The following is a 24,568-nucleotide window of genomic DNA, read 5'->3' as shown; positions in this document are numbered from 1 at the left end:
CACTGTTGTAAGGATGCCGGGCAATTGAAAGTATACACTTGAAAATTGGATTTTACTCGGCAGAAACTGGTCGCTGAAACACCGCAAACGCAAGGCCCAAACACGACTGTGAGGTACCTATCGATCGACCGCCATCATATAGCTGTAATATTGCTGAGTGCGGCGTTAAACAACAAACAAACCTGTCGATCGAATAGCCATTTCTTGCGGGTTATGTGCTAGCCCACAGAGATACCATGGGGCAGTTTAACATGAAAGCCCCACTCAGACACAGTACACTGACTCCGAGCCGACCAGTCCTTGTTTGTCAAATCAATGAAAACATGTCTATCACTTTTTCAACACTTAAAGGGAAAGTGTACACACACAAAATCACGTTCTTTCTCATTTTAAACAAAACGCAATTTTAGAATTAGTTAGTATCAGTGTTTGAAAATATACACTCATTTTTCTCACAGTGAAAGTAGGAAGCTCACAATAAGTGTCACACACATGTACCTACACCACGTGAAACGAGTAATATAGTCTTATGACGTCATTCCTTTATCAATTGGAACCAGTGACGTCATATCGCAAGGGGCACAGGCCATGGTGTGTTTATTATGGAAATATAACTCTCAGTGTGTGAAAAATATTAACCGATTTAATGAATAAAATAAATTAGATACTTGTGATATGTGTATTGTTTTGCCTCTGAAACTACTAGGTCTATACTTGTCATGATGAAAAAGTACAAGAAAAACAGGTTTATTTGCGTGTGAACATGCCCTTTAAATTATTAGAATAGCTCTTTATGTCGATGTTGATAAGCTGGCGGAAACAGCGCGTGTCCCATGATGCACTGCGTGCAGTCGGTAAGAGCACAAATAGTGATTTCTAATGGGATAATGAATCGTACATGGCGACCTGTGATATTTGTAAGTGCGCGGATTCGATTCACAGTAATTGGAACACTAATGGTGCCATAACAAGCCGTATGTATCCACTCGCGCGTCTCCGTAACCGACATAAGGCTTGTCTCCGGACGGACACGAGATGATCATGAATATATTTGTATATGCGGGACATGAAACTGGCGGACAGTCGTTCAATGGGAGGAGCACGCCTTTAAAAACTAATACGTCATGTTTTACTGATGAAAATATTCATTCATGCCACTGTTCAAGCTACGTCAATAAGTTCATCATTGTTAAACACAGGAATGTTATAACATCAGTATGTGACACATCATAGGGTGGCTACGGGCACGTTATAACATGTTGATATGACACATTGTGGAGTGCACACGGGCATGTTATAACATGTCGATATGACACATTGTGCGGTGGCCACGGACATGTTATAACAATTTGATATGCTTCAAAGTCGGGTGACCACGGACATGTTATAACAATTTGATATGACGCTTGGTAGGGTGACCACGGGCATGTAATAACAATTTGATATGACACATTGTGGGGTGACCACTTGTATGTTAAAATTTGATGTATGATATATAAAAATTGTCGGTATGTTATAACATATTGCGACACAACAAAATGTTTCTTAAAGTGGCATTTGGAAGTTGGTATGATGAACAAGGGAGTTAAGGTATGTTAATAATTGATGTTTATAATGTTGTTTTGTGATTTGATAGGGACATGGGTGGCAAAGCGGTTATTGAGGCGCTTTGACCGTAGGCGGGTTCGAACCCCTGCCAGGTCCACGCCATGCCTTGCTTGTGGATTTCTGCTAAACGGCCTACCGTCTGCATCACTTCCTCAAACATTAAACCCACTGCACGAGAAATCTGTGCACAGCAATGTAAATCCCGCTCATGTTGACGGGTCTGAGTCTTTACTGTAACCTCGGGTCAAGGTCATGTGCGCGAGACTGCGTAAAGATGTTCTTGGTAAGTCGTGTTCAGAGAGCTCGGCATTGCTGCAATGTGTTGACAATTTTGGATATTATAAGATCTATGACGTATTTGAGGGAGAGCATCATCCATCTAGCGCTTGTTCCTAAGAAGATCGATAACCGAGGGAAGCGACAGTGCCGTAATTATGGCTTCGATCAATGAAAAATGTCGAAAGTATTCTCCAAAAGTGGCCAAGGTGCAGAATAGGCCTCGTCAGTGTGAGAGGCAATATTAGTCGCTAATTACTCAAGAAAATTAATGCCTAAAGTCATTCATTAGGCTTTGGAACGAAAGCGAGGCTTTACGTTTGCAGCAGACGACAGTGTTGAGGTTGGAGATGATTATTTCGCGCGGCGGCTGACCGACTGCTTACACAGAGAACAATTTCCGGCAATTCTTCAACAGAGCGCAGACAAAGATATTTACATCACTGTTGAACCATCACCTCTTTAACGAAACAAGGTAAGTGGCTTTGTCACATTTCATCTTCATCATCTGATTTGTTTCTCGGGAAGACTGCTGACGGGAAGACAGAAGCGGCTCAACCATCCCTCCCCGAAATAAGGCGGTGATACTCTTTACGCCAATCTGTACCACCTGGCGAGTCACACGTGGTGCGCCCTTCTCTGCTGGACTCTTTCTTAATACTCTTACGTACAATGACAGATGTAGAGACTTCTTTATCACTGAACGTGTTATTCACATAATTAAAGTCAGGCCTAAACAGAAGCCGTATATGGAGGGATGTGGCGAAGCGCTAATCTCAAACTTCCTATCTTCTGACGTCTCTGCACCGCGCTATAATGAGGTAATGGAGCCGGAATATCACCAATGTTAAAACATGTCTGGTCATTCATTTGTTGTACATATCCTAGATAAGCTCACAATTTCTTATAGGAATTGTCACATTGAAGAGGACTGCACCTTGGAATTGAAAAAGAAACTAAGAAGAATATTTATTTCGAAAACGCAAATGTTTGTTTGATACGCTGAACCAGCTTGTTACTGACTGAAAAGGCCAATGTGTTTCTTACGGAGGTCACGTGATGGCCACTTCAGCAACTCGCTGATGTTGTTTAACACACTCAACACCCCCTCCTCCTGCTAATGGCAAAATATTAAATGTAACCCCGCCTCTGGGTGAGTACAGGTAACCGTTATGAGCACAGGTAACCGTTAGGTGAGTACAGTTAACCGTTAGGTGAGGGCAGGTAACCGTTATGTGAGCACTGGTAACCGTTAGTTACTACAATGATCACAGTCGTGATTCTTGGTTTGCCAACCCCATCCCCGTGGTATATTGGTATACGTGTGAGATCAATTCGGGCTTTCCCCCTACATCAAGGTGTCGCGACCCGTGAAGATCCGGGGTAGAATAGGTCTTCAGCAACCCAAACTTGCCGTAAAAGGCGACTGTGCTTGTCGTGAGAGGCGACATAACGGGATCGGGCGGTCAGGATCGCTGACTTGGTTGATGCATGTCACCGTATCCCAATTGCGTGGATCGATGCTAATGATATCAATCACTGGATTGTCTTGTCCAGACTCGATTATCTACAGACCGCCGTCATATAAACTGACGTCCAAAAGAAACTTTACCAGAGTTTGAAATCACTCTTGCTCAAAAACAACAAAACATACATGCATGAAGTAAAGTGTATTGAGAAGATCAATATATCAACATAATCAACACTGAAAATGACAATCATACCGCGACCGAGAATGACGTCAGAGTCTCCCAAAGTTGGGTGTGGTACAAAACTCGAGCTTTCAGAATCATGGACAATAGGCAGAGTACATAAACAATCGCTCAAGTTCAGTAACAAGTCATTAGTAGCGTGTGTGACCACCAAATGCCTCAATACGCAAAAACTCTTCGACGCACAGAAAAAGTCAGTCGTCTGATGAGGTCACGTGGGATTTGACGCCATTCTTCTTGGAGGGCCAAGATCAGTTCTTGCCGGTTGGCTGGAGAGTGTGGTCGTTGTCGAACACGACGATCCATCAAGTCCCAGAGGTGTTCTATGGGGGACATGTCGGGTGAGCGTGCAGGCCACGGCAGGACGTTGACGTTGACGTTGTTGGCTGCGAGGACGTTAGTGACAATTCTGGCTGTATGGGCTTTAGCGTTGCCATGCTGATAAATGACACCACGTGGCTGCTGTTGGAGAAATGGTAGGACAACTGGACAAAGAATGTTATCCATGTAACGCTGAGCTGTCAAGTTTCCGTCAACGATGACCAGCGGTGTCCTCTCCTGCCGAAAAGATCCCCCCCCCACACACACACACACACACACACACACACCATGACACTCCCTCCACCATATGGTACGACCTCCTGCACGCAACACGCCGCCGTTCGTTCACCCCTTCGGCGGTAAACACGTTGTCTTCCATCAGCCCTTAACATACAGTATCGACTTTCGTCAGTGAAGACAACCCTCTGCCAGTCACGTCGTTGCCAACGTCGTACAGTCCGGGCCCATCTCAATCGCAGACGACGATGTTGCGCTGTCAATAGCTGTCCTCTGTATGGTCTAAAAGCCCTGATTCCATGAGCCCTGAGTCTCCTGGCCACTGTCTGTCGACTAACCCTGTGACCTTAGGCATTTGTCGCCGATGACATCACGGTCAGGAAGCGATTTCGGAGGTGCAAGGTACGCAAGTACCGGTCATCATGGGGCGTGGTCACCCTGGGTCTGCCTGGTCTTCGGCGGTAAACACGTTGTCTTCCATCAGCCCTAAACATACAGAATCGACTTTCGTCAGTGAAGACAACCCTCTGCCAGTCACGTCGTTGCCAACGTCGTACAGTCCGGGCCCATCTCAATCGCAGACGACGATGTTGCGCTGTCAATAGCTGTCCTCTGTATGGTCTAAAAGCCCTGATTCCATGAGCCCTGAGTCTCCTGGCCACTGTCTGTCGACTAACCCTGTGACCTTAGGCATTTGTCGCCGATGACATCACTGTCAGGAAGCGATTTCGGAGGTGCAAGGTACGCAAGAACCGGTCATCATGGGGCGTGGTCACCCTGGGTCTGCCTGTTCTTGGCCTATCAGCGGTCCGCCCTGTCTGTCCGTAACGTTGCATCAAGTTGGTAACGGCAACACGGGAGCAACTGAAGGTTCGTGCAATATGGGCGTGGGTGGCTCCCATCTGTACCATACCCAAGGCTCGTTCACGTTGTTCGACTGTGAGTCGTGGCATTTCTTTTGTGTGTTTTTTTATCACTGTGGATGTCTGACTTGCCGTTGCAATCGTTTTATACCCTTACCCGCACGTGCATTTGCAGTTGTCCGTGGTGCACGTGTTTTTCACTTTTTCGCTTGTTATCTCGCAAACATGTAACAGACGATTAACATTTTCTGCTACGCTATGTTGTATTTAGTTTATGTGTTTTAGATAGACTTCATCGAAAAAAAAATTATACTTTGTCTGAAATTTATATTTATAGTTGGTAAAGTTTCTTTTGGACGTCAGTTTAGTTGGTATATTGCTGAGTGCGGCGTTAAACAAAAAACAGACATCAAGGTGACACACCGTCATATAAACCGAAATACTGTCCAAAACGGCTTTAAACCCAACTCACTCACTCACCCACTCTTTCGTCTGTCTCCGCCTCACTTGTGGTCTCTGTACTGTTTGGGAGTGAGTGAGTATGGATTTACGCCGCTTTTAGCAATATGCCAGCAATATCACGGCGGGGGACACCAGAAATGGGCTTTACACATTGTACCCATATCGGGAATCGAACCCGGGTCTTCGGCGTGACGAGCAAACGCTTTAACCACTAGGCTACCCGACCGCCCCAGTACGGTTTGGGGTGGGGTGGAGTTGCCTAGTGGTTAAACGATTCGCTCGTTACGCACGCGTTCGATTCGCACGCGTCGTGAATATTGCTTAAAGCGGCGTTAAACCTAACTCACTCACTCTTAACGTTGGAATATACTCTCCAAAGCAACGGCTAGTGTGCACCATGCGCATGGGCATGAGCCTCCCGGAAGTTAGCTTTTACTGCCAGAGCACTCAAACATGCAATATAGTTGTATGTTACCTTAGATGAGGTTCGGTGAGGTTCGGTGAGGTTCGGTGAGGTTCGGTGAGGTGAAATGGGATTTAACGTCGCGTCCAATATGCATGCAAGTGTGTGTGTGTGTCCGCTTGTACTAGTCCGGACTGATGCTGATTTTATAGTGCTAGCCAAATGAGAGATACCATGCCGCAGTTTAACATGAATAATCCACTCAGACACCGTATACTGACCCCGAGCCGACCAGTCCTTGTTTTAGCCCCTTAATTCCGAGCGCCAGGCAGGGTAACAAAAAGTACCATCTTTTAACGTCTTTTGGTATTACGCGACCGGGGATCGAACCCCGGACATTCCGCTCCCCGGGTGGACGCACTACCATACCACTAGATCATGTATATGTAATAGTCGATTGATTTGTTGATGTTTCAAAATATTCCGATCGGATGTACGATGCTGGTTTAAGGTTACTACAGTAGAACACGGATATAACGAACTACAAGAGACCAGAGAAATCAGTTCGTTATACACGTTTTCGCTCGGAAACGTCCGCCATCTTGGATAAGGCAAAACACAATACACACGTAACTGCAGCATTGATTTGTATTAGCAGTGATCATTCTATTGATAACAATTTATAACACTCATTTAATAACATTAAATTCATAACATTTTCTGAAGATTGTTATCAAATACATGTACAAAATGTAAACATATTTATCATTTTTCGATTTACATACGAGATGTGTAGTCTGTGATTTTACTTTGGCCTCGTTTCGCTGACTGCATTCTTGAAATGGCATCGTTCAGATCCGCCAAACTGTCAAAAGATGTCATGTCTGTTGCTTTTTGTGTGTTTTGTATCGACCGATAGGTATTTTGTATGGCGATGAGATATATTTTCAAAACCATTTTAAAACCAGATATTTTACAATTAAAACTATGATCCTGAATTGTTATTTTTATGAAAATCACCCTGCAAGATGTAACGTTTGTGGCAGACAATGTCTTTTTTCAATAGTCTCAAGCAAAATTATTTGTTTCAAGAATTTTCTGGGATAATACATTTTTGTCGATGAAATCTCAGGCCCAAATTTCTCCTAGAATATCAAATGGTCAGGAACATTCTGACATCAGGGACTGGTTCGATCATTTGGTGGTACAGCGGTCAGACAATCGGCTGTTGCCAACAGCAACAGCCGTCACACTGATCTTAACTCGTTCCGTAATAGAACGCTGTGTTATGGTAAAAATCACTATGCTATATGGGACTCCTCAGCCCCCCCCCCCCCCCCCCCCCCCCAAACTCCCAGCCGCCGAGATAATTTATTATCCCAACGCACAGACATAAAGACATAAAACCTTATCTGGTTGTCATCGAGATAAGGTCCTTATGTTATCTTGTTCCAGCTTCAGTTGGTGAGGTGAGGTGACATGGGGTTTAACGCGCGCGCTTGTGCGTGTGTGTGTGTGCGTGCGTGCGCGCGTGCTTGTGCGTGTGTGTTTGTGTGTGCGCGTGGCTGCTTGTACTCCGGACGTTATAGTGTGTTGCCGACTGCCGCAGTTTAACATGGATACCCCACCCCAACACAGTATACAGACTCCGAGATAAAGCGTCAACTACGCTTGTCTATGTTATTTTTCACCTTGACTAGTGTAACTCTCTTCTTCTCGACCTTCCAAAACACCTGATTTTCAGGATGCCAGGTTCATACGGGGAACTAGGAAATAGGAACATATCGCTCCTGGTTTGAAGGATGAGGACAGAATCAAGTTAAAAGTATACGACTCTTCGAGCACTCCTCGCTCAAACGTCTGCGTATCTCGCCGAACCTGTCCAAGTACAAGTCGACAACATCCTAGCGGTCTATCAGTCAGCATTAACCAACAGTACCCACGCCGCGGTCACCATCAAGGTATTGAACTCACTTCAAGTTGAGTGAATTTAATGAATTGAGAAACTTTTAGATCTCTTCTGAATATTTAGATATTCAAAGCCTGTTAGTACAAACAAAGATGTGCAAACCAAGAACTCAAGTTCTTGCAGGACTGAAGCCTCACCACTTTACAGTACAGTAAACTACGGTTATAACGAACTCAAAGGGACCACTAATTTTAGTTCGTTATAACCGAAGTTCGTTATAAGCATATATGCAGCATATATACAGCAAATAGTCGGGACCAAAAAAGTAAGTTCGTTATAACCGTCAGTTCGTAATAAGCGTGTTCGCTATAACGGTAGTTTACTGTATATTACATTTCTTTAATTTTTGTTTTTAGCCATACCCAGAACACATCATTGCTCCAAAGTACATGTGAGCAGTTAGGATCAATAGAAAATAAGAACTGTATAAATGTATAGTTGTATTTATGCCTAGCACCAGATACTGCAACAACAGGGGCGGTCGGGTAGCCTAGTGGTTAAAGCGTTCGCTCGTCACGCCAAAGACCCGGGTTCGATTCCCGACATGGGTACAATGTGTGAAGCCCATTTCTGGTGTCCCCCGGAGTGATATTGCTGGAATATTGCTAAAAGCGGCGTAAAACCATACTTACTCACTCACTCACTCACTACTGTAACAACAAGTACGAACTTTTGACGTATTTTGGTATGAGGCGGCAAGGGCATCGAACCACCGAGATTCCCCTCTCTGGCAGACGCTGAGTCCACTACACCATGGATGTGGTTGAGCTTTAAACGGATAACGCGAAGGAGCGGCTCCTAATCCGGAGTCAGGAGCTGAGTGTACTATTCTAACAGTGACAGGAATAGATTCAGCTATTTGTAGCAAGCTAATGTTCAGAGCGTGTGTATCTGGTTGAAATAGCCGTGTGGTCGTAGCTTGGTGAGTGTTGTAGATAGGTTACATGGATCTGCTGTTTGTGTCATAATTTCATGCTAAACATGGCGTCGAAAGTTACACGCATGTCAGAAATAATGTGGGCTTTAAAATCGCTGTGACACCTTGACAGAATGCTCTCCAAGATATCCAGAGCAATTTAACACCCATTAATCTTTTAATTTGAAGTTTACACGATATACGGTTTTTCCATTGGTCGAGAGGTCGGTCACATGACCGCGAAATTGACGTTCATAAGTGTATGAACGACACAATTTGACGTTCATATGTTTATCACGAGACCGTGGGTGCGTTGCAAAGCGCCAATCGCTTGTAAGCGATGTACAGCGATTCGCCTTACAACAGTGCACTAACTTTCAGCCGCTTGCAAGCGAAACAATCGCTGACTGAGGTCGCTTCGTTCTCAAACCAGAATGGCGGCTTACTTTGACAGCGGAACAAGGAATTCTTGACTGGATCAACGAGAAAATGAGCAAAGGTAGCTAACACCCCATCATCCTCAGTCTGCTCCACATCTTCAAAGTAGTCATAAATTTCATCAGCTCGTCATCGAGCCTCTTCTTTTACGTTCTTCTTTACGCGGATGGTCAGGCTCGCTGACATGGTTGATGCATGTCATCGTATCCCAATTACGTGGATAGATGCTCATGACGTCAATCACTGGATTGTCTTGTCCATACTCGATTATTTACAAACCGCCGTCATATAGCTGGAAGATTGCTGAGTGCGGCGTTAAACAACAAACAAACAAACGTCAAGGCAACCAAGCGGTAGTTGTGCCGCCATTTTGGAAGAGTGCGCAAGCGCTTCGAACTGTTGCAGACCCCGGGTTGAGCGATGAATTTGCTTTCTCTAAGCGATTCGTGGCTTGCAACGCGCCCCGTGTTCTTGAAATGACGTAAACACTGACGGACTCCTTCCACATTCTTGGGAGAACATACAAAAGCCTTCTTTCTGATCATTTAGAACCTTAATTCTTGGTCTCAGCGTTTCATATTACATTGAGAAATGTCAGAGAGCGTGACTGCATGATTGTTCACGAATATCCTCGCTAAGGCCTATCTTAATGAACAAACGAAAAAATGCACATCTAACCTATATCGTAGTATCGACTCGACCCGTGTCTAGGCTGACATTGACCGTCTCCAGCAATCTATGAATTTACCTTAGTGTCTGTTTGGCGCATCTTTATTCACCTTTCAATGATCGGCCAGTTGATCAATGATGACTAACACATGTAACCGCCACAGGTTCATTAACAACTTCGGAAATCTCTCCCGTAATGTTTATCGTGTCGGCCATTTTGACGTCTTGTACTTGATGTAAATGTATTACGACGCGCTGTCATTGTGACTGACTTACTGATGTAGTTCTTTACAGACCTTTCTCATCTAATGAGGATATGATTTGCACACATGTGATGCGTAAGATATTTCTGAAGAGCAAGTTGTGTATCCATACGCCCATGTCACCTCTCTATTTGAGGAACTATTTTACTCCGCGATATAGATAGTTGTTGTATGTCTGTCAGTGTAAACATGGAGTCACACGTACTAAATAAAATTGTGTTTAGATCTTGGCCTACATCCTTTGAGGTAAGAAATTGTGATAATTTTTTTGATAAGAATTGACTTTCCCTTTTAGTGAGTTCATTGGAGTATGAACCTTCATAGAGTGAGGGCCAAACATTGTATGAAAGTCGTCGCAATCTCCGACGTTCATACAGTTTGGCCCTCACTCGATGAAGGTTCATACTTCAATGAACTCACACAAAGTGAAGGTCAATTCTTAAATACTATTCCCACCCCCTTCTCAGCTCCCGCAGCATAAACTATCTCCTTATCAGTTTATATACTCATCTCCTCAGCTCTTGCAGCCTTTTCTGAGTGCGGCGTTAAACAACAATCAAACCAACCAACGGTATATGTTATGAAAGTGACCCTTCATTTAATTCTTTTATTAATATATTCCTACATGAACGGCCACCAGCTGTCAAATATGAAGGAGGCGTGACCAAAATACAAATGTCCGATTGACAAAAACAAATTCCGGATCGCTGGTATGCACCCATGTTTGATGGTAGCTGATATGGAAACAAACATGACATGTATTTTTCGATGGTAATGCATTTGGTATGGGTATCAAATTGGATCTTAAGTCAACTTAAGTACATTTCAAGGCGCCAATGTCGGTAATCTGACCGTGGTTGCTGTAAATAAAGAGTTGTGCCAGAGACCAAGGTCTATGGTTGTGCGATCTACCGATCACTTCACACACGATCCCGCCGAAATTAATTTAAACAATATCATAGGCGATATTGGACCTTAAGTTTGCAGTGTTTCGGCGACTTTGTTTCAGCCAAGTAACGTTTTGATAACGTTTGTAATTTGTTGGTCAAATCCAATTGTCAAATGTATATGTTCTTTTGTGTCGCAGCTCATATTAATCTAGGCCTGGTTTAATGTCATTGAAACTGACCCCTCAGAACTTCCTCATTGTAATAGGTTTTGACACAACTTGGAATCGTGCTGTGCGACTTGTAAACCTGCTTACTAACACAACTGACTTCAATCAGTTGATTCTGTTTGAAGCCCAGCTGAAACACGGCTTGTCAAGCTGACCCACAGCGAGGCTCCTTGTGAGTCACGTGATGTTCTACAGCGTACAGGAATGGACGGCGATAGATTAGGTGATATCGACAACTAATGGCTGCAGTGACGATAATTATCCGTTATCGATGCCGAGTCGAATATACAAGCGAGCATTAATGAAAGGAAAGGGATGCCTGTCACAGTGTGTCTGGACGCCGTTATCAAACAACGCTGATATTTAGCTGCACAGACATCCATGGATGTGATCGTTGTTACCTTTAACCTTTGTCTTCCTGAATGGACAGGTGTGGGCAGGTAGGTCCTGATATTGATTCCATCCTCGTTTATCCAGGGTATAATATTATCATGACAAACACCCTGGACCAATTCAACACTTATCTTATAAGTAACTGATATTTTCTCTCTAAAGTTTGTTGTTTTACGCCGCACTCAGCAATATTCCAGCTGTATGACGGCGGTGTGTAAATAATCGAGTCCGGACCAGACAATTCCAGTGATTGACATCATCAGCATCGATCTACGCAATTAGGATACGATGACATGCATCAACCAAGTCAGCGAGCCTGGCCTACCGATCCTGTTAGTCGCCTCTCACGACAAGCATTGTCGCCTTTTACGGCAAGCATGGGTTGCTGAAGACCTGTTCTAACCCGGATCTTCACGGGTATCTTGATTGGACTGCTGTTTTTAGTGTTACGTATTTCGAATCGGACTGGGGGTATTTATCACAATAGATGCAGATGTTATACCCTGGAATGTCGAGGATGGTCGATGATGGATGTTTTTCTTTTATCTGTTATAATAGTTTCAACCTATTTCATAGCTTATGGCAGGAGATAACTTGTAATTCTAATCATATCAGTGGCTAATCAAAATATGCAGCGTGCGCCTTATGAATTATCACATGAGAACATTTCGTTTTAGTTTTAATCACAATCGCTTCCTCGGGTTTACCGACTGATTCAGCTCGTCGTGGATATAGCATGTCTTCTCGGGAGGATGCATGGCAATTGACCATGGTACGATGACAGATAAATATCAATAGTTGGTATCTCAACCTAGGCTGTCGATAGCCGTACATAACGGCAGTCTTGGTACAATAATAATAATAATAATAATAATAATAATAATAATGAATAAAAAGCAACAAAAACATTTCCATAATCATATGAAATCTCTGCTTAAAGACAGAAATGAACAGACACTTATATTTGAAGAAAAAGTCAAACGGAAACATTTTGAACAATTATATAAAGTTCACGACTGCCGCCATAATGTTTTCGTGTTGTGTCATGGGGAAGTCATATGTTTCGGGCGACGAACTTAATTGGTATTCGGGAGAGAAGTTTATACAAAAGGCCCTGGTATGGAGATTATTAGCTACACAATGAATAATGACTGGACTCCGACTCACAGTTTGACTGGGCGCGAGACAGAGCGGCGCTGTGAGGTCATTACGACAGTCATCGACAACTGCAGGGCTCCATGTGTGAACAACTCTGATGCAATATCTGTCACGCGTTCTCCTGCATCCTCGGACTATTGTTCACAGCCACTGAGGGCACATACATGTACCTGCTTACGTTTGTTTCTTAAATAATCTCACGTCAAGCTTAATGAAGGGGGGCACACATATCGTCAACAATGTATGTCTGTGGGGTCACAATACTATAATGATTGACTTTCATCCACAGTTCTTAAGTATTTTTTCAGACTGAATAGATTGTAGATTCTTTATAAAAATAAATTGAACTGAGGTGAAATGGGGTTTAACGTTGCGTTTAAGATTATTTCATCTATAAAGCGACGTGTGCGTGTGTGCGCGCGTGCGTACGTGTGTGTGTGTGTGCTTGTACTAGTCCGGACTTATGCCGGTTTTATAGTGTTATTCCACTGAGATACCATGCTGCAGTTAAACATGAATACCCCACTCAGACAAAGTATACTGACTCCGAACCGACCAGTCCTTGTTTTATCCCGTTGATGCAGTGCGCCAGGCAGGGTAACAACAAGTACCATCTTTTAATGTCTTCATATGGCGGGGTAAAAAAAACCATCCGGACCTTACTCTCTCCGGGTTTTCAAGTTGATCGAGGAGTCTTTGTTTGGTAGTGGGGCGGGCGACGATGATAAGCTAATCATTAATATTTTATGACTTTAAAAGTCAGGTTTCCTGTCAAGGGAAAGGCTACGCACATTACATATATCATCAAACACTGTTTTAAACATTCAGGCATGCACCGTTATGTGGCTCATTTGGAATGGCGCTGAGCTAGACATATAAGTTGGCGGTAAAGATTACAAATAAGCCGCATCAACAGTACTGGAGTATTATGTCACGTGACTGACATTAACTTCCTTTGTTCCAGATTACCAGCGAGTGGGGATGAACGACACAGCGACAACAACTAATTACACAACAACGTCAGGAACAGCGTGTGGATGAAAAACAAGAAACTGTTTTTCTCTTTCTTTTTTCCAAACTCGTTCTGCAAGTATGTGTGTCCTGAAGTGATGTACGATCCTGCTGGAAGATCCGCGGAAAGACACTTCCCTCAGTGGCTGGGCGATGTGATGCTGGGACAGGGGGCTCTCTGCTAGGATCTACTCGGCATTTGTCGCAGTCTTGCTTCAAGATGACAACAAAATATTTCTGTATGACGAACTCTCGGCGTCTAACGTTACGGCGGACAGCGTCCGTCCTCGTCACCTTGTGCTTGCTCTGTTTCCTGCTTCATTCGTGGCTTACTCAGGTACGTCAGCAGGTACGTCACATCGTGCGTCACAGGGTACGTCTCATACATAGGGGCGTTTTGTATGATGTAAGTGACACGTTTTCAGAGAGATCACACACCTAACCACTCATGTAATACAGCAGGTCAGAGTGTTGCCACACACTGTTAGAATGCATACAGTGTTACACTGTTACACTATGTACGATGTTTGACCATGCAAGACACACTTATACACTATGTACGATGTTTGACCATGCAAGACACACTGTTACACTATGTGCGATGTTTGTCCATGCAAGACACACTGTTACACTATGTACGATGTTTGACCATGCAAGACACACTGTTACACTATGTGCGATGTTTGACCATGCAAGACACACTGTTACACTATGTGCGATGTTTGACCATGGAAGACACACTGTTACACTATGTGCGATGTTAGTTCATGCAAGACACACTGTTACACTATGTACAATGTTTGACCATGCAAGACACTCTGCTGCACAATGTACAATGTTTGTTCATGCAAGACACACTGTTACACTATGTACGATGTTTGACCATGCAAGACACACTGTTACACTATGTACGATGTTTGACCATGCAAGACACACTGTTACACTATGTACGATGTTTGACCATGGAAGACACACTGTTACACTATGTGCGATGTTAGTTCATGCAAGACACACTGTTACACTATGTACAATGTTTGTCCGTGCAAGACACACTGTTACACTATGCACGAGGTTTATTCATGCAGGAGACACTGTTACACTATGTCCGATGTTTTTTTCCTGCAGGAGACAATAGTGTTAAACGTGTCATAAAACAGATGAGAAAAGCGTGCCATATCGACCTTCAAAAAACAAAATGTGTCATTTCCATCAACGACTAATTCGTATTTAAGTGATGGGTTGTCCGTCGTCTGTCCGTCGTGCGTTTACATTTCGAGGGGTCCTTACAGGTACCCGAGATGTTCCTCCAACCCGCCCGATCCAAGACTACAAACCGGATGTAATGAGTGAGTGAGTGAGTTGGGTTTAAGGCCGCTTTTAACACTATTACAGTTATATCGCGGCGTGTCAGCTTAATGTGGGAGGAAAGCTCGAAGTGATGCAGGTCTCAGACGTTTACCACTTCGGTGAAACCCAGGAGCACGGGTATGTTGCTGACAAACTTAGTAACATAATCGGTGCGAACCGGGATTCGAACCCACAATCATAGGTTTCTGGCGTGCCCAAGGGACGCAACTCTGCAAAGCGAATCGCGGCGCCTTAGACGACTGGGCCAGCCGTGCCCCCACATACAGGATGTAACATGGAATACAATGTGTTTATTTTCTCTTCGCAGGGCGGTGTTCCAGTTGAGAGACAACCTGATCTGAATTGGCATCTGAACATCCGGACCACCGTACCTCATGCAAATCACTCCGCCCTTCTTAAATTATCCAATCAACAGACGTACATCCTGTCCGCCATCATTCCCGCTGACCAATCAGATACCGCCAACCCTGTTGTCGTCGTGAATGCCTTTGACGGAAGTAACGTCAGGCTCGTCTGCTGTGTTTTAGAAGACGGCCGGAAGTTGCATGTCACGTGGGCTTCAACACTGAGACAGTACCATCATCTCATGTTCTTGAGTACATTGACCGAACTTTTCTACACAGCCCCCTACCCAGCTCGACAAATAGCCTGCCCACTAACGTCACCGGTAGGTAGCGCCACCCACATATCGTTGTCATCAAGCACGTGCAGCACGCACCCAGACCAGTACCAGACGATCGTGCACGTGCCAGAACGTGCAGGGCAGCTCGCAGTGTGTGGGAAGATCGCCTATAGCCACGCCCTGATGCCAGAGCGCCTCGTGGAATGGTTCGAGTTCCAGAGAGTGATGGGTGTGGATATGGTGTTGATATTCACCCTGGATATTACCCGCGATGTGCAGATGGTGTTTGATTTCTATGCCAAACAAGGATTACTGACGACAGTGCCGTATCAACTCCCAGGTGAGCTATATATCATGTGTCATTGAAGTCACGGCATCGTCCCACAAAACCTTAGATATAGTCATCGAACGCTCACCCGAAGCGCTACTTTATCCCACAACGAGGCTGTATACATTATTGTAAGTGGCATTGGGTTTTCTACACATATTGCCAAGTGGTTGTTTGTTTGTTTCATGTTGTTTAACGCCGCACTCAGCATCTCGTGCTCTCTTATTATTATTTGTTTGTTCTTTAACGCTACACTCAGCAATAGCCCAGCTATATGACGGCGGTCTGTAAATAATCGAGTCTGGACCAGACAATCCAGTGATTGACATCATGAGCATCGATTCACACAATTGGGATACGATGACATGCATCAACCAAGTAAGCGAGCCTGGCCACCCGATCCTGTTAGTGGCCTCTTAAGACAAGCACGAGCACAAGAGGGTCATAGTACTTTGATGTATTTTGGTGACGTGTTACTTTAGGTTCCAATTATTTTGATACCGCTCGATGACTTCCTTATTGCTAATTTTACTGCAAGTTTGTATTAAAGTAGTTACGATCAACAAAATATTTTCTTTCCCAAGCTATCATGTCACTGACCTGGAGAGAGAGAAGGGTTGTTATAAATCACCGTGTTACCCAATATTGCATTAGGTGAGGTGAGGTGAAATTGGGTTCAACGTCGCGTCCAAGATTATTGCACTTATATAGCGACGTGCATGCAAGTGTGTCTGGGTGTATGTGTCTGCTTGTACTAGTCCGGACTGATGCCGATTTATAGTGCTAGCTCACTGAGATACCATGCCGCAGTTTAACATGAATACCCCACTCAGACACAGTATACTGACTCCGAGCCGACCAGTCCTTGCTTTAGCCACTTAATGCCGAGCGCCAGACAGGGTAACAACAAGTACCATCTTTTAACGTCTTTTGGCATGACGCGGCCGGGGATCGAACCCCGGACCTTCCGCTCTCCGGGCGGACGCTCTACCACTAGACCACGGAGGCGGTCCAATATTGCATTAGGTTCCTGACAACCTCGGGTAAACCTAGTAACCAGCTCTTCTTCCAAACCAAGGTTTTGAAATGGATCAGACCTGCTTTGAGGTTTTGAATGGATCAACCCTGCTTTGAGGTTTTGAAATAGGTAAAACCTGCTTTGAGGTTTTGAAATAGATCAAACCTGCTTTGGGGTTTTAAAATGGGTCAACCCTGCTTTGAGGTTTTAAAATGGGTCAACCCTGCTTTGAGGTTTTGAATGGATCAGACCTGCTTTGAGGTTTTGAATGGATCAGACCTGCTTTGAGGTTTTGAATGGATCAACCCTGCTTTGAGGTTTTGAAATGGGTAAAACCTGCTTTGAGGTTTTGAAATAGATCAAACCTGCTTTGGGGTTTTAAAATGGGTCAACCCTGCTTTGAGGTTTTGAAATGGGTCAAACCTGCTTTGAGATTTTGAAATGGGTCAAACCTGCTTTGAGGTTTTGAATGGATCAGACCTTCTTTGAGGTTTTGAATGGATCAGACCTGCTTTGAGGTTTTGAAATGGGTCAAACCTGCTTTGAGGTTTTGAAATGGATCAAACCTGCTTTGAGGTTTTGAAATAGATCAAACCTGCTTTGGGGTTTTAAAATGGGTCAACCCTGCTTTGAGGTTTTGAAATGGGTCAAACCTGCTTTGAGGTTTTGAAATGGGTCAAACCTGCTTTGAGGTTTTGAAATGGGTCAAACCTACTTTGAGGTTTTGAAATGGGTCAAACCTGCTTTGAGGTTTTGAAATGGATCAAACCTGCTTTGAGGTTTTAAAATGGGTCAAACCTGCTTTGAGGTTTTGAAATGGCTCAAACATGCTTTGAGGTTTTGAAATGGGTCAAACCTACTTTGAGGTTTTGAAATGGGTAAAACCTGCTTTGAGGTTTTGAAATAGATCAAACCTGCTTTGGGGTTTTGAAATGGGTCAACCCTGCTTTGAGGTTTTGAAATGGGTCAAACCTGCTCCGAGGTTTTGAAATGGGTCAAACCTGCTTTGAGGTTTTGAAATGGATCAAACCTGCTTTGAGGTTTTAAAATGGGTCAAACCTGCTTTGAGGTTTTGAAATGGGTCAAACCTGCTTTGAGATTTTGAAATGGGTCAAACCTGCTTTTGGGTTTTGAAATGGGTCAACCCTGCTTTGAGATTTTGAAATGGGTTAAATCTGCTTTGAGGTTTTGAAATGGGTCAAACCTGCTTTGAGGTTTTGAAATGGGTCAAACCCGCTTTGAGGTTTTACATTTCAACTGTAATACCCAGGTTTTACAATTAATGTTTTACAAAACTTGCCTCTTGATATGAACACAATTGTGTTTGATGACTGGTTGAAAGGCACATTTATTTATTACATAAAAATTCCATGACGTGAAACGAACCTGCAACCTCACATATCGTTCTGTTCTGTAACCTACTGTTTTCCCACTGAGCAACCTGCGCATGTGTTGAGAAGTTCTAGTTATCATGTCATTGCCCCAGCGAGTCCATATTGCACGTGTTTTTTCTCTCGCACGCTTTGGTCGAATTCCGTTTATACCGCGACACAGTGTATTGTTTCACTATAAGGTATGTCGATGTTTTCTTATTTTTTTCGGGTATTTCTTGAATTAAGACGGTTCTATGTTCGATCAAAGTCGACTCCTCGGTTTTGGTTGAAAATGTCAAACAGCGAGCGAGGGTAAGGCCCGTGGCGTGTTTTATCCTATTCTTATAAAAAAAACCATGCATCATACAGATTACTGCGAAATACGCTTAATGTCGGAAAGCGCATGTTAAATCTGCAATTGTAAGTAAGTTAGATTACTTGTTATTTGGGACATTACGCCGCCGCTGGCGCTGTTAGATAATTGCCTTTGTTGAGCGTAGGGCCAGGGTGCATTGTTGATTGATGAGTGTAATTTGTTCACTCAACCTCGTCAGTGAAAAAATCATATTCGTCCCGTCAAATGTCAATATATGATCTGTCTTCCCGTCGTAAGAGGCGACTAACCGGATCGGGTGGTCAAGCTCGCTGACTTGGTTGATGCATGTCATCGTATCCCAGTTGCGTGGATTGATGATCATGATGTCAATCACTGGATTGTCTGGTCCAGACTCGATTATTTACTGACCGCCCTCTTATTGCTGGAATATTGCTGAGTGCGGCGTTTAACAACATGAAACAAACAACCAACCTCTTGGCAATATGTGTAGAAAACCGAATGACGCTTGATGCATGTCATCGTATCCCAACTGCGTTGATCGATGCTCATGACGTCAATCTAACATCAGACCCGCTTGAACAGGTGTCAGTTATATTGTGTTCTCTAATTCGTCAGTCTTGTTCTGTTCTCTAACCCGTGTGTCATGTTGTGTCTGCTTGTAGGTCATCTGGAGAGGAGTTTCCGGAAGGGCAACCGATCTTTCCCTCAATTCAGTCACGATGAACAACTGGCCATCTTTGACTGCCGCGAGAGGCTGTCGGGATATAGTCACGTGGCCGGGATTGACCTTGACGAAATCATTGTACCAAGGTCAGGCCAGACTCTAAAGCAGTTGTTGAAGGTAGGATGTTTAAAGGAAACAAATGATAATTACAGTTGATGAAGTTTATGTCGACGGGGTTTGGCTGTACAGCGAACTTAAAATGTTTAATCTGGTGCATACGGTTGAGTGAGTGAGTGAATTGGGTTTAACGCCGCTTTTAACAGTATTCCAGTTATATCACGGCGTGTCAGCTTAATGTGGGAGGAAAGCCCGAAGTGATGCAGGTCTCAGACGTTTACCACTACGGTGAAACCCACGTGCACGGGTATGGTGCTGACAAACCTAGAAACATAATCGGGGCGAACTGGGATTCGAACCCACGGTCATAGGTTTCTGGTGTGTCCAAGGGACGCAACTCTGCACAGCGAATCGCGGGGCCTTAGACGACTGGGCCACCCGTGCCCCCCACACGGTTGAAGTATATCTTTTGTTATGAAGACTGCATTGTAATTGAGACACGCTTGGAGTCTTACGTAAATAAGGATAGTGTCCACGACATTGTGACATGGCGTGGTATAACTGAAATACTGCTCAAAGCGCAGTAAAACCTAGCTCTCTCGGTTAGGACATTCTTAAACTATTGCGAATAGATTCACGATTTATAGATGAAGGTTGACACCTATTGTAGTATTTTTGTTTTGCTTTTGTTAGTTGTAACACATGTTATATTTGGGATAACATTTCCTTGGTTAAGTACAGATTCTAGTACTTTTTGGGGTCGAGTCCCATCCGTGATTCGAACCCACACTGCCAGAGTGAGGCACCTAATCGCCAGCACACAAAGTCAGCGATCTAACCCAATCAGCTGCCCAAGGCTTCCACAAAAATGAAAATTCGACAACTGGTAGTCTTTTGTTGGTTGTTTAAGGCGGCATTAAGCAATATTCCAGCTCTCTGACGTCTGTAATGTAAATATGATCGCAATAAATAGATCATACGCGAAGTAACTGACAAATATCTTTAATTACAGAACTCCCTGTCAAAACAGCATCCTGACGCTGGCGCATACTACTTCTATCAACAATTTCACATCACTGACTGGGGTCCGTCTCATCCGAACAACACGCTGACCACCATGCGCTTCTTACAGACGGACCCTCCGCGGTGGGAGTCGCAGAAATTTGTCTACATTCCTGACCGGACAACTTATGGCCGTACGCACGAAGTGTTCGTTAAGTCAGGGTACTCAACGTACGTATGACAGGTTCAGTACATACAAGCAACTTCCGGTTGCAAATAGGAACTGGAAACAATGGTCACGTGTCCTACATGCTGTACTGTAATAAGCTGGTTCCCGGCTCCCGATGCGCGTCGTCAACTTGCGCCATTGTGATATTAGAGACGGGGCCCAGCTTAGTACTGTAATAGCTGAAGCGAAATGGGGTTTAACGTGGCGTTCAAAATGGTTACATATGCATGTATATGTGTGTGCTTGTACTAGTCAGGTTTCATAGTAGCTAGCCCGTTCGCCCGCCTTAATATTGTTGGAATATTGCTAAAAACAGCGTAAAATCATACTCAATCACCAATCGACATATTTTGATGTTTAATACCGGTTTGTCATCTTCCAGATACACCATTCCACCGGAAGTAGCCATAATACACCACTTCCGGACATGCCCAGAGACTTGGTTAGACTGCCAAACGCGGGCGAGGATTGTTGACACAGACACACTGCGCTACCAGGAACAGATGGACTTCAGTGTCAAGACCGTCATGGGGGAACTTCTGGGCAAGGGAGTTAACTCAGCCTCCAGCTAATGAATCTCTCAAAAACCGTCCGATTATTGCCTTCACGGGTTAATATCAGGGGAAACTGATGACCGTTGACTGTTGCGGCCTGTGTAGGGACGGAACAGCGACAGGGAACCGGTTTAAAGATAACATACGCCACCATTCGGCTTATCCCGGAATGACACGAGTGGTCACGAAAGAGGAAACCGAATCTGACCGATGTGTGCTGACTGACCAGTGGACAAACAACGAGTACGCCCAGTACCCATAAACCTTCCGAGCTGTATCAGGATCCACAGATTTCATTACTGAATTTGTTGAGACCTGACTGACTTAACCGACCTCAAATTATGCCTCAAATTATGCGTGAACTTTTTCATCATTTGAGGCTAGCGGAAGTAGGCCGCACGGAATCGTTCGTATTGAAAAGATGTAATATCGATCCATTCATTGACTCGACACACACGATGCAGAGCTGTTATTGTGCTGTTTTCTGTCCAACGTTTTTATATCTTAATTGTATTTAAATGATACAAGTTTGGGTGTAATAACCTTTCTTTGACCTTGACATACTGCGCCAGAACGAGGCAAAGCTACAGTCGTGCCGACGTGCAATTTTCTGTTGACGAGTGTTTCGATATGCCCCTCCATTTTAGAGCAAGCCAGGCAACAATTCGATGTTGCGCTCACAACGCCCCCTGTGTACTTGTTTGACACAGACGCTAGTGTGTGGTGTATTTTCAAACGCTAAATGTCAACAATGTGTCCATAAAGGTTAACTGATTATTACTGTGGCCCATTAGGGACTTTGAAATCTTTTCGCAAAGTGTGTTTCGATTTACCTCCGTGTGTTACACGTTCTCGTTCGGAATTCTGCACGATTCAGACTTTGTTTCAGGAACCTTTCGAAACATACTACAAAACTACCGAAACATAATGAAAGGTTAAAACTTGAAAATTTGAAAGACAAATACCAAGAAAAAAACTAAATATTGATAACATCCCTTCAAAACCAAACAGGAAACACCGAGTGTTTATTGAAACGTCTAAAAGTTAGATGAGAATCACTCAAAATTTTACGAAAACCGCTGTAAATTTTTTTTAAATGTTTCACCAAAGACATGTATTTTCGTGATCCACAAGAGACCGTGTTCTCTCATACATAATGAGTCAATAGTATGAGACATGTATTGGGAGAGAAAGTTGTTGAGATGGTGTTGGGAGAAACAGTTGTTGAGATGGTGAGAAACAGTTGTTGAGATGATGTGAGAGACGGTTGTTGAGATGGTGTGAGAGTCAGTTGTTGAGATGGTGTTATGAGAGACAGTTAAGATGGTGTTGTGAGAGACACTTGTTGAGATGGTGTTGTGAGAAACAGTTGTTGAGATGGTGTTGTGAGAAACAGTTGTTGAGATGGTGTTGTGAGAAACAGTTAAGATGGTGTTGTGAGAGACACTTGTTGAGATGGTGTTGTGAGAAACAGTTGTTGAGATGGTGTTGTGAGAGCCAGTTGTTGAGATGGTGTTATGAGAGACAGTTAAGATGGTGTTGTGAGAGACACTTGTTGAGATGGTGTTGTGAGAAACAGTTGTTGAGATGGTGTTGTGAGAGCCAGTTGTTGAGATGGTGTTATGAGAGACAGTTAAGATGGTGTTGTGAGAAACAGTTGTTGAGATGGTGTTGTGAGAAACAGTTGTTGAGATGGTGTTATGAGAGACAGTTGTTGAGATAGTGTGGTGTTAGGGTGTCACAAAGGTGTACTATCAGATGGCATATTGACTTCTGTCCGTGTCAGTCAGGATGGTTTCCCCTGCTTCATAAGTATATGGACGTGTGGTGCAAGTGGGCTTCCAAAACTGTGACGAAGGTTTGGAATCGAACCAGGATCGCCAACAGGCAACACTTACTTGCCCAAGTACTTTGATAGAATCCAATAGTGAAATGAAGAGGAGGTTGGACGTCACTACCCCATGACGTTGTTTACCTCACGTTGTCGAGTAACCATGGTAACCGGAGGCGCCTACAGTATTCTTTTTTGTTCAACAAGAAATAAACACCGACAGTATTAAAATTCACAACCCCACTTTCTTGCTGATCCATATTATCCCAATGAAGGATTTTATTGGCGCTGTGGTCTTGATTGATGAAAAGATCGTGACAAGGAGATATTTTACTCCGATACGACACCTCTGTATAAAGACCCTGAGACTCCTCCAACGGAGGTCGCGTCAAGTGAACTTCCTTATCAGCCAATCAGAGCGTCGATGCCACTATATTGTCGGTACGAGTGAGCGAAGCATTCGGAACAGTACATCTGATTTCTATATCTCGAAAACGAACTAAACCGAGACGTTCCGAAAGTAGAAAACAGCAGCGGCCCTCTAAGTTTGTGTGTGGATATGTTATATACCCCGTCCTTTCTGTGCGACATAACGTCACCGCTGGGAGAAGGAGACAATAGAAGGAATATGTGTTGTGTGTGGACTTTCATTTTAAAAGTCAAAATTTTCGAATCGAGGGGGTGAGTAAAAGCTGACAGCTGATAGCGTACCCACTGAGCCTCAGTTGGACTCGGGATTCGCTCAGGATTCACCTGACGCGACTTTCAATGGAGGTGTCCTGGGAATTTAAATCAGGAGGATATCGATCGGAGTCGAAAACAGATTGTAATGAGATTGGTCTGTGAGTGAGTGAGTGGGAGTGCGGTAAGTTGGGTTACAACCAACTGTGGACAGGCTGTTTATACATTTCTGGATTGGCGAATAGTTTTAATAAATAAATGCGACAAAACCATTTCTATATTCATAACAAATCTCTGCTAAAAGAGTCGATTGTACGATGTCGACTATATCACGAGCATGTGATTATAAATAACTATCAAATAATGATGGTAGCAGGTGATGAAGCAATGCCTTTGTATAGTGTAGTCGTTTCTACGATTCCACTTGACATTATGCACCGGAAGTACTTCAATAACTAGAAAGTATGTTTGTTGTGCGGGATCATCAGGGTCCAAATGCAGGTCGGGCGGGACATGTTCACCATGCTCAACTCCGGAGTCATCCATGAAGATCCGGTATAGAATGGGGGTGTTTGGGTAGTTAGGCTAGGATGGAAACTTGACATTTATAGTCAGCTAACTCAGGTGA

The 24,568-nt window shown here is 43.9% G+C and overlaps 1 protein-coding gene across 2 annotated transcripts; it reads left to right on the top strand.

Annotated features, from left to right (window-relative positions):
* The first annotated feature begins 1,881 nt into the window (after positions 1–1,881).
* LOC124136610 lies at positions 1,882–23,494 on the top strand. Of its 2 annotated transcripts, none has more exons than XM_046502586.2 (6): positions 1,882–2,359; positions 13,770–14,153; positions 15,492–16,146; positions 19,525–19,703; positions 20,656–20,876; positions 21,257–23,494. In XM_046502586.2, exons 2-6 carry the CDS (start codon positions 14,037–14,039, stop codon positions 21,444–21,446), a joined length of 1,362 nt encoding a protein of 453 aa, XP_046358542.2. In that variant the 5' UTR covers positions 1,882–2,359; positions 13,770–14,036; the 3' UTR covers positions 21,447–23,494. The 2 variants fall into 2 exon arrangements, with proteins under 2 accessions (XP_046358542.2, XP_046358541.2); XM_046502585.2 differs by having other exon boundaries at positions 13,770–14,165.
* The last annotated feature ends 1,074 nt before the right edge of the window (positions 23,495–24,568 follow it).

The sequence above is a fragment of the Haliotis rufescens genome, unplaced genomic scaffold (assembly GCF_023055435.1).
Source record: "Haliotis rufescens isolate VD_foot unplaced genomic scaffold, xgHalRufe1.0.p SCAF_12, whole genome shotgun sequence".
In the NCBI taxonomy this organism is placed as follows: domain Eukaryota; kingdom Metazoa; phylum Mollusca; class Gastropoda; order Lepetellida; family Haliotidae; genus Haliotis; species Haliotis rufescens.
The sequence above is the reverse complement of the archived record's forward strand: the minus strand, read 5'-3'. Positions and strand labels throughout refer to the sequence as shown.

Bases quoted from the DNA above. Each gene is read 5' to 3' on its own strand.
- LOC124136610 (XM_046502585.2), top strand. From the start codon at position 14,037: ATGACAACAAAATATTTCTGTATGACGAACTCTCGGCGTCTAACGTTA. The intron at 14,166-15,491 runs GTACGTCACATC...TTCTCTTCGCAG, and splicing joins TTACTCAGGTACGTCAGCAG to GGCGGTGTTCCAGTTGAGAG. The intron at 16,147-19,524 runs GTGAGCTATATA...GTCTGCTTGTAG, and splicing joins AGTGCCGTATCAACTCCCAG to GTCATCTGGAGAGGAGTTTC.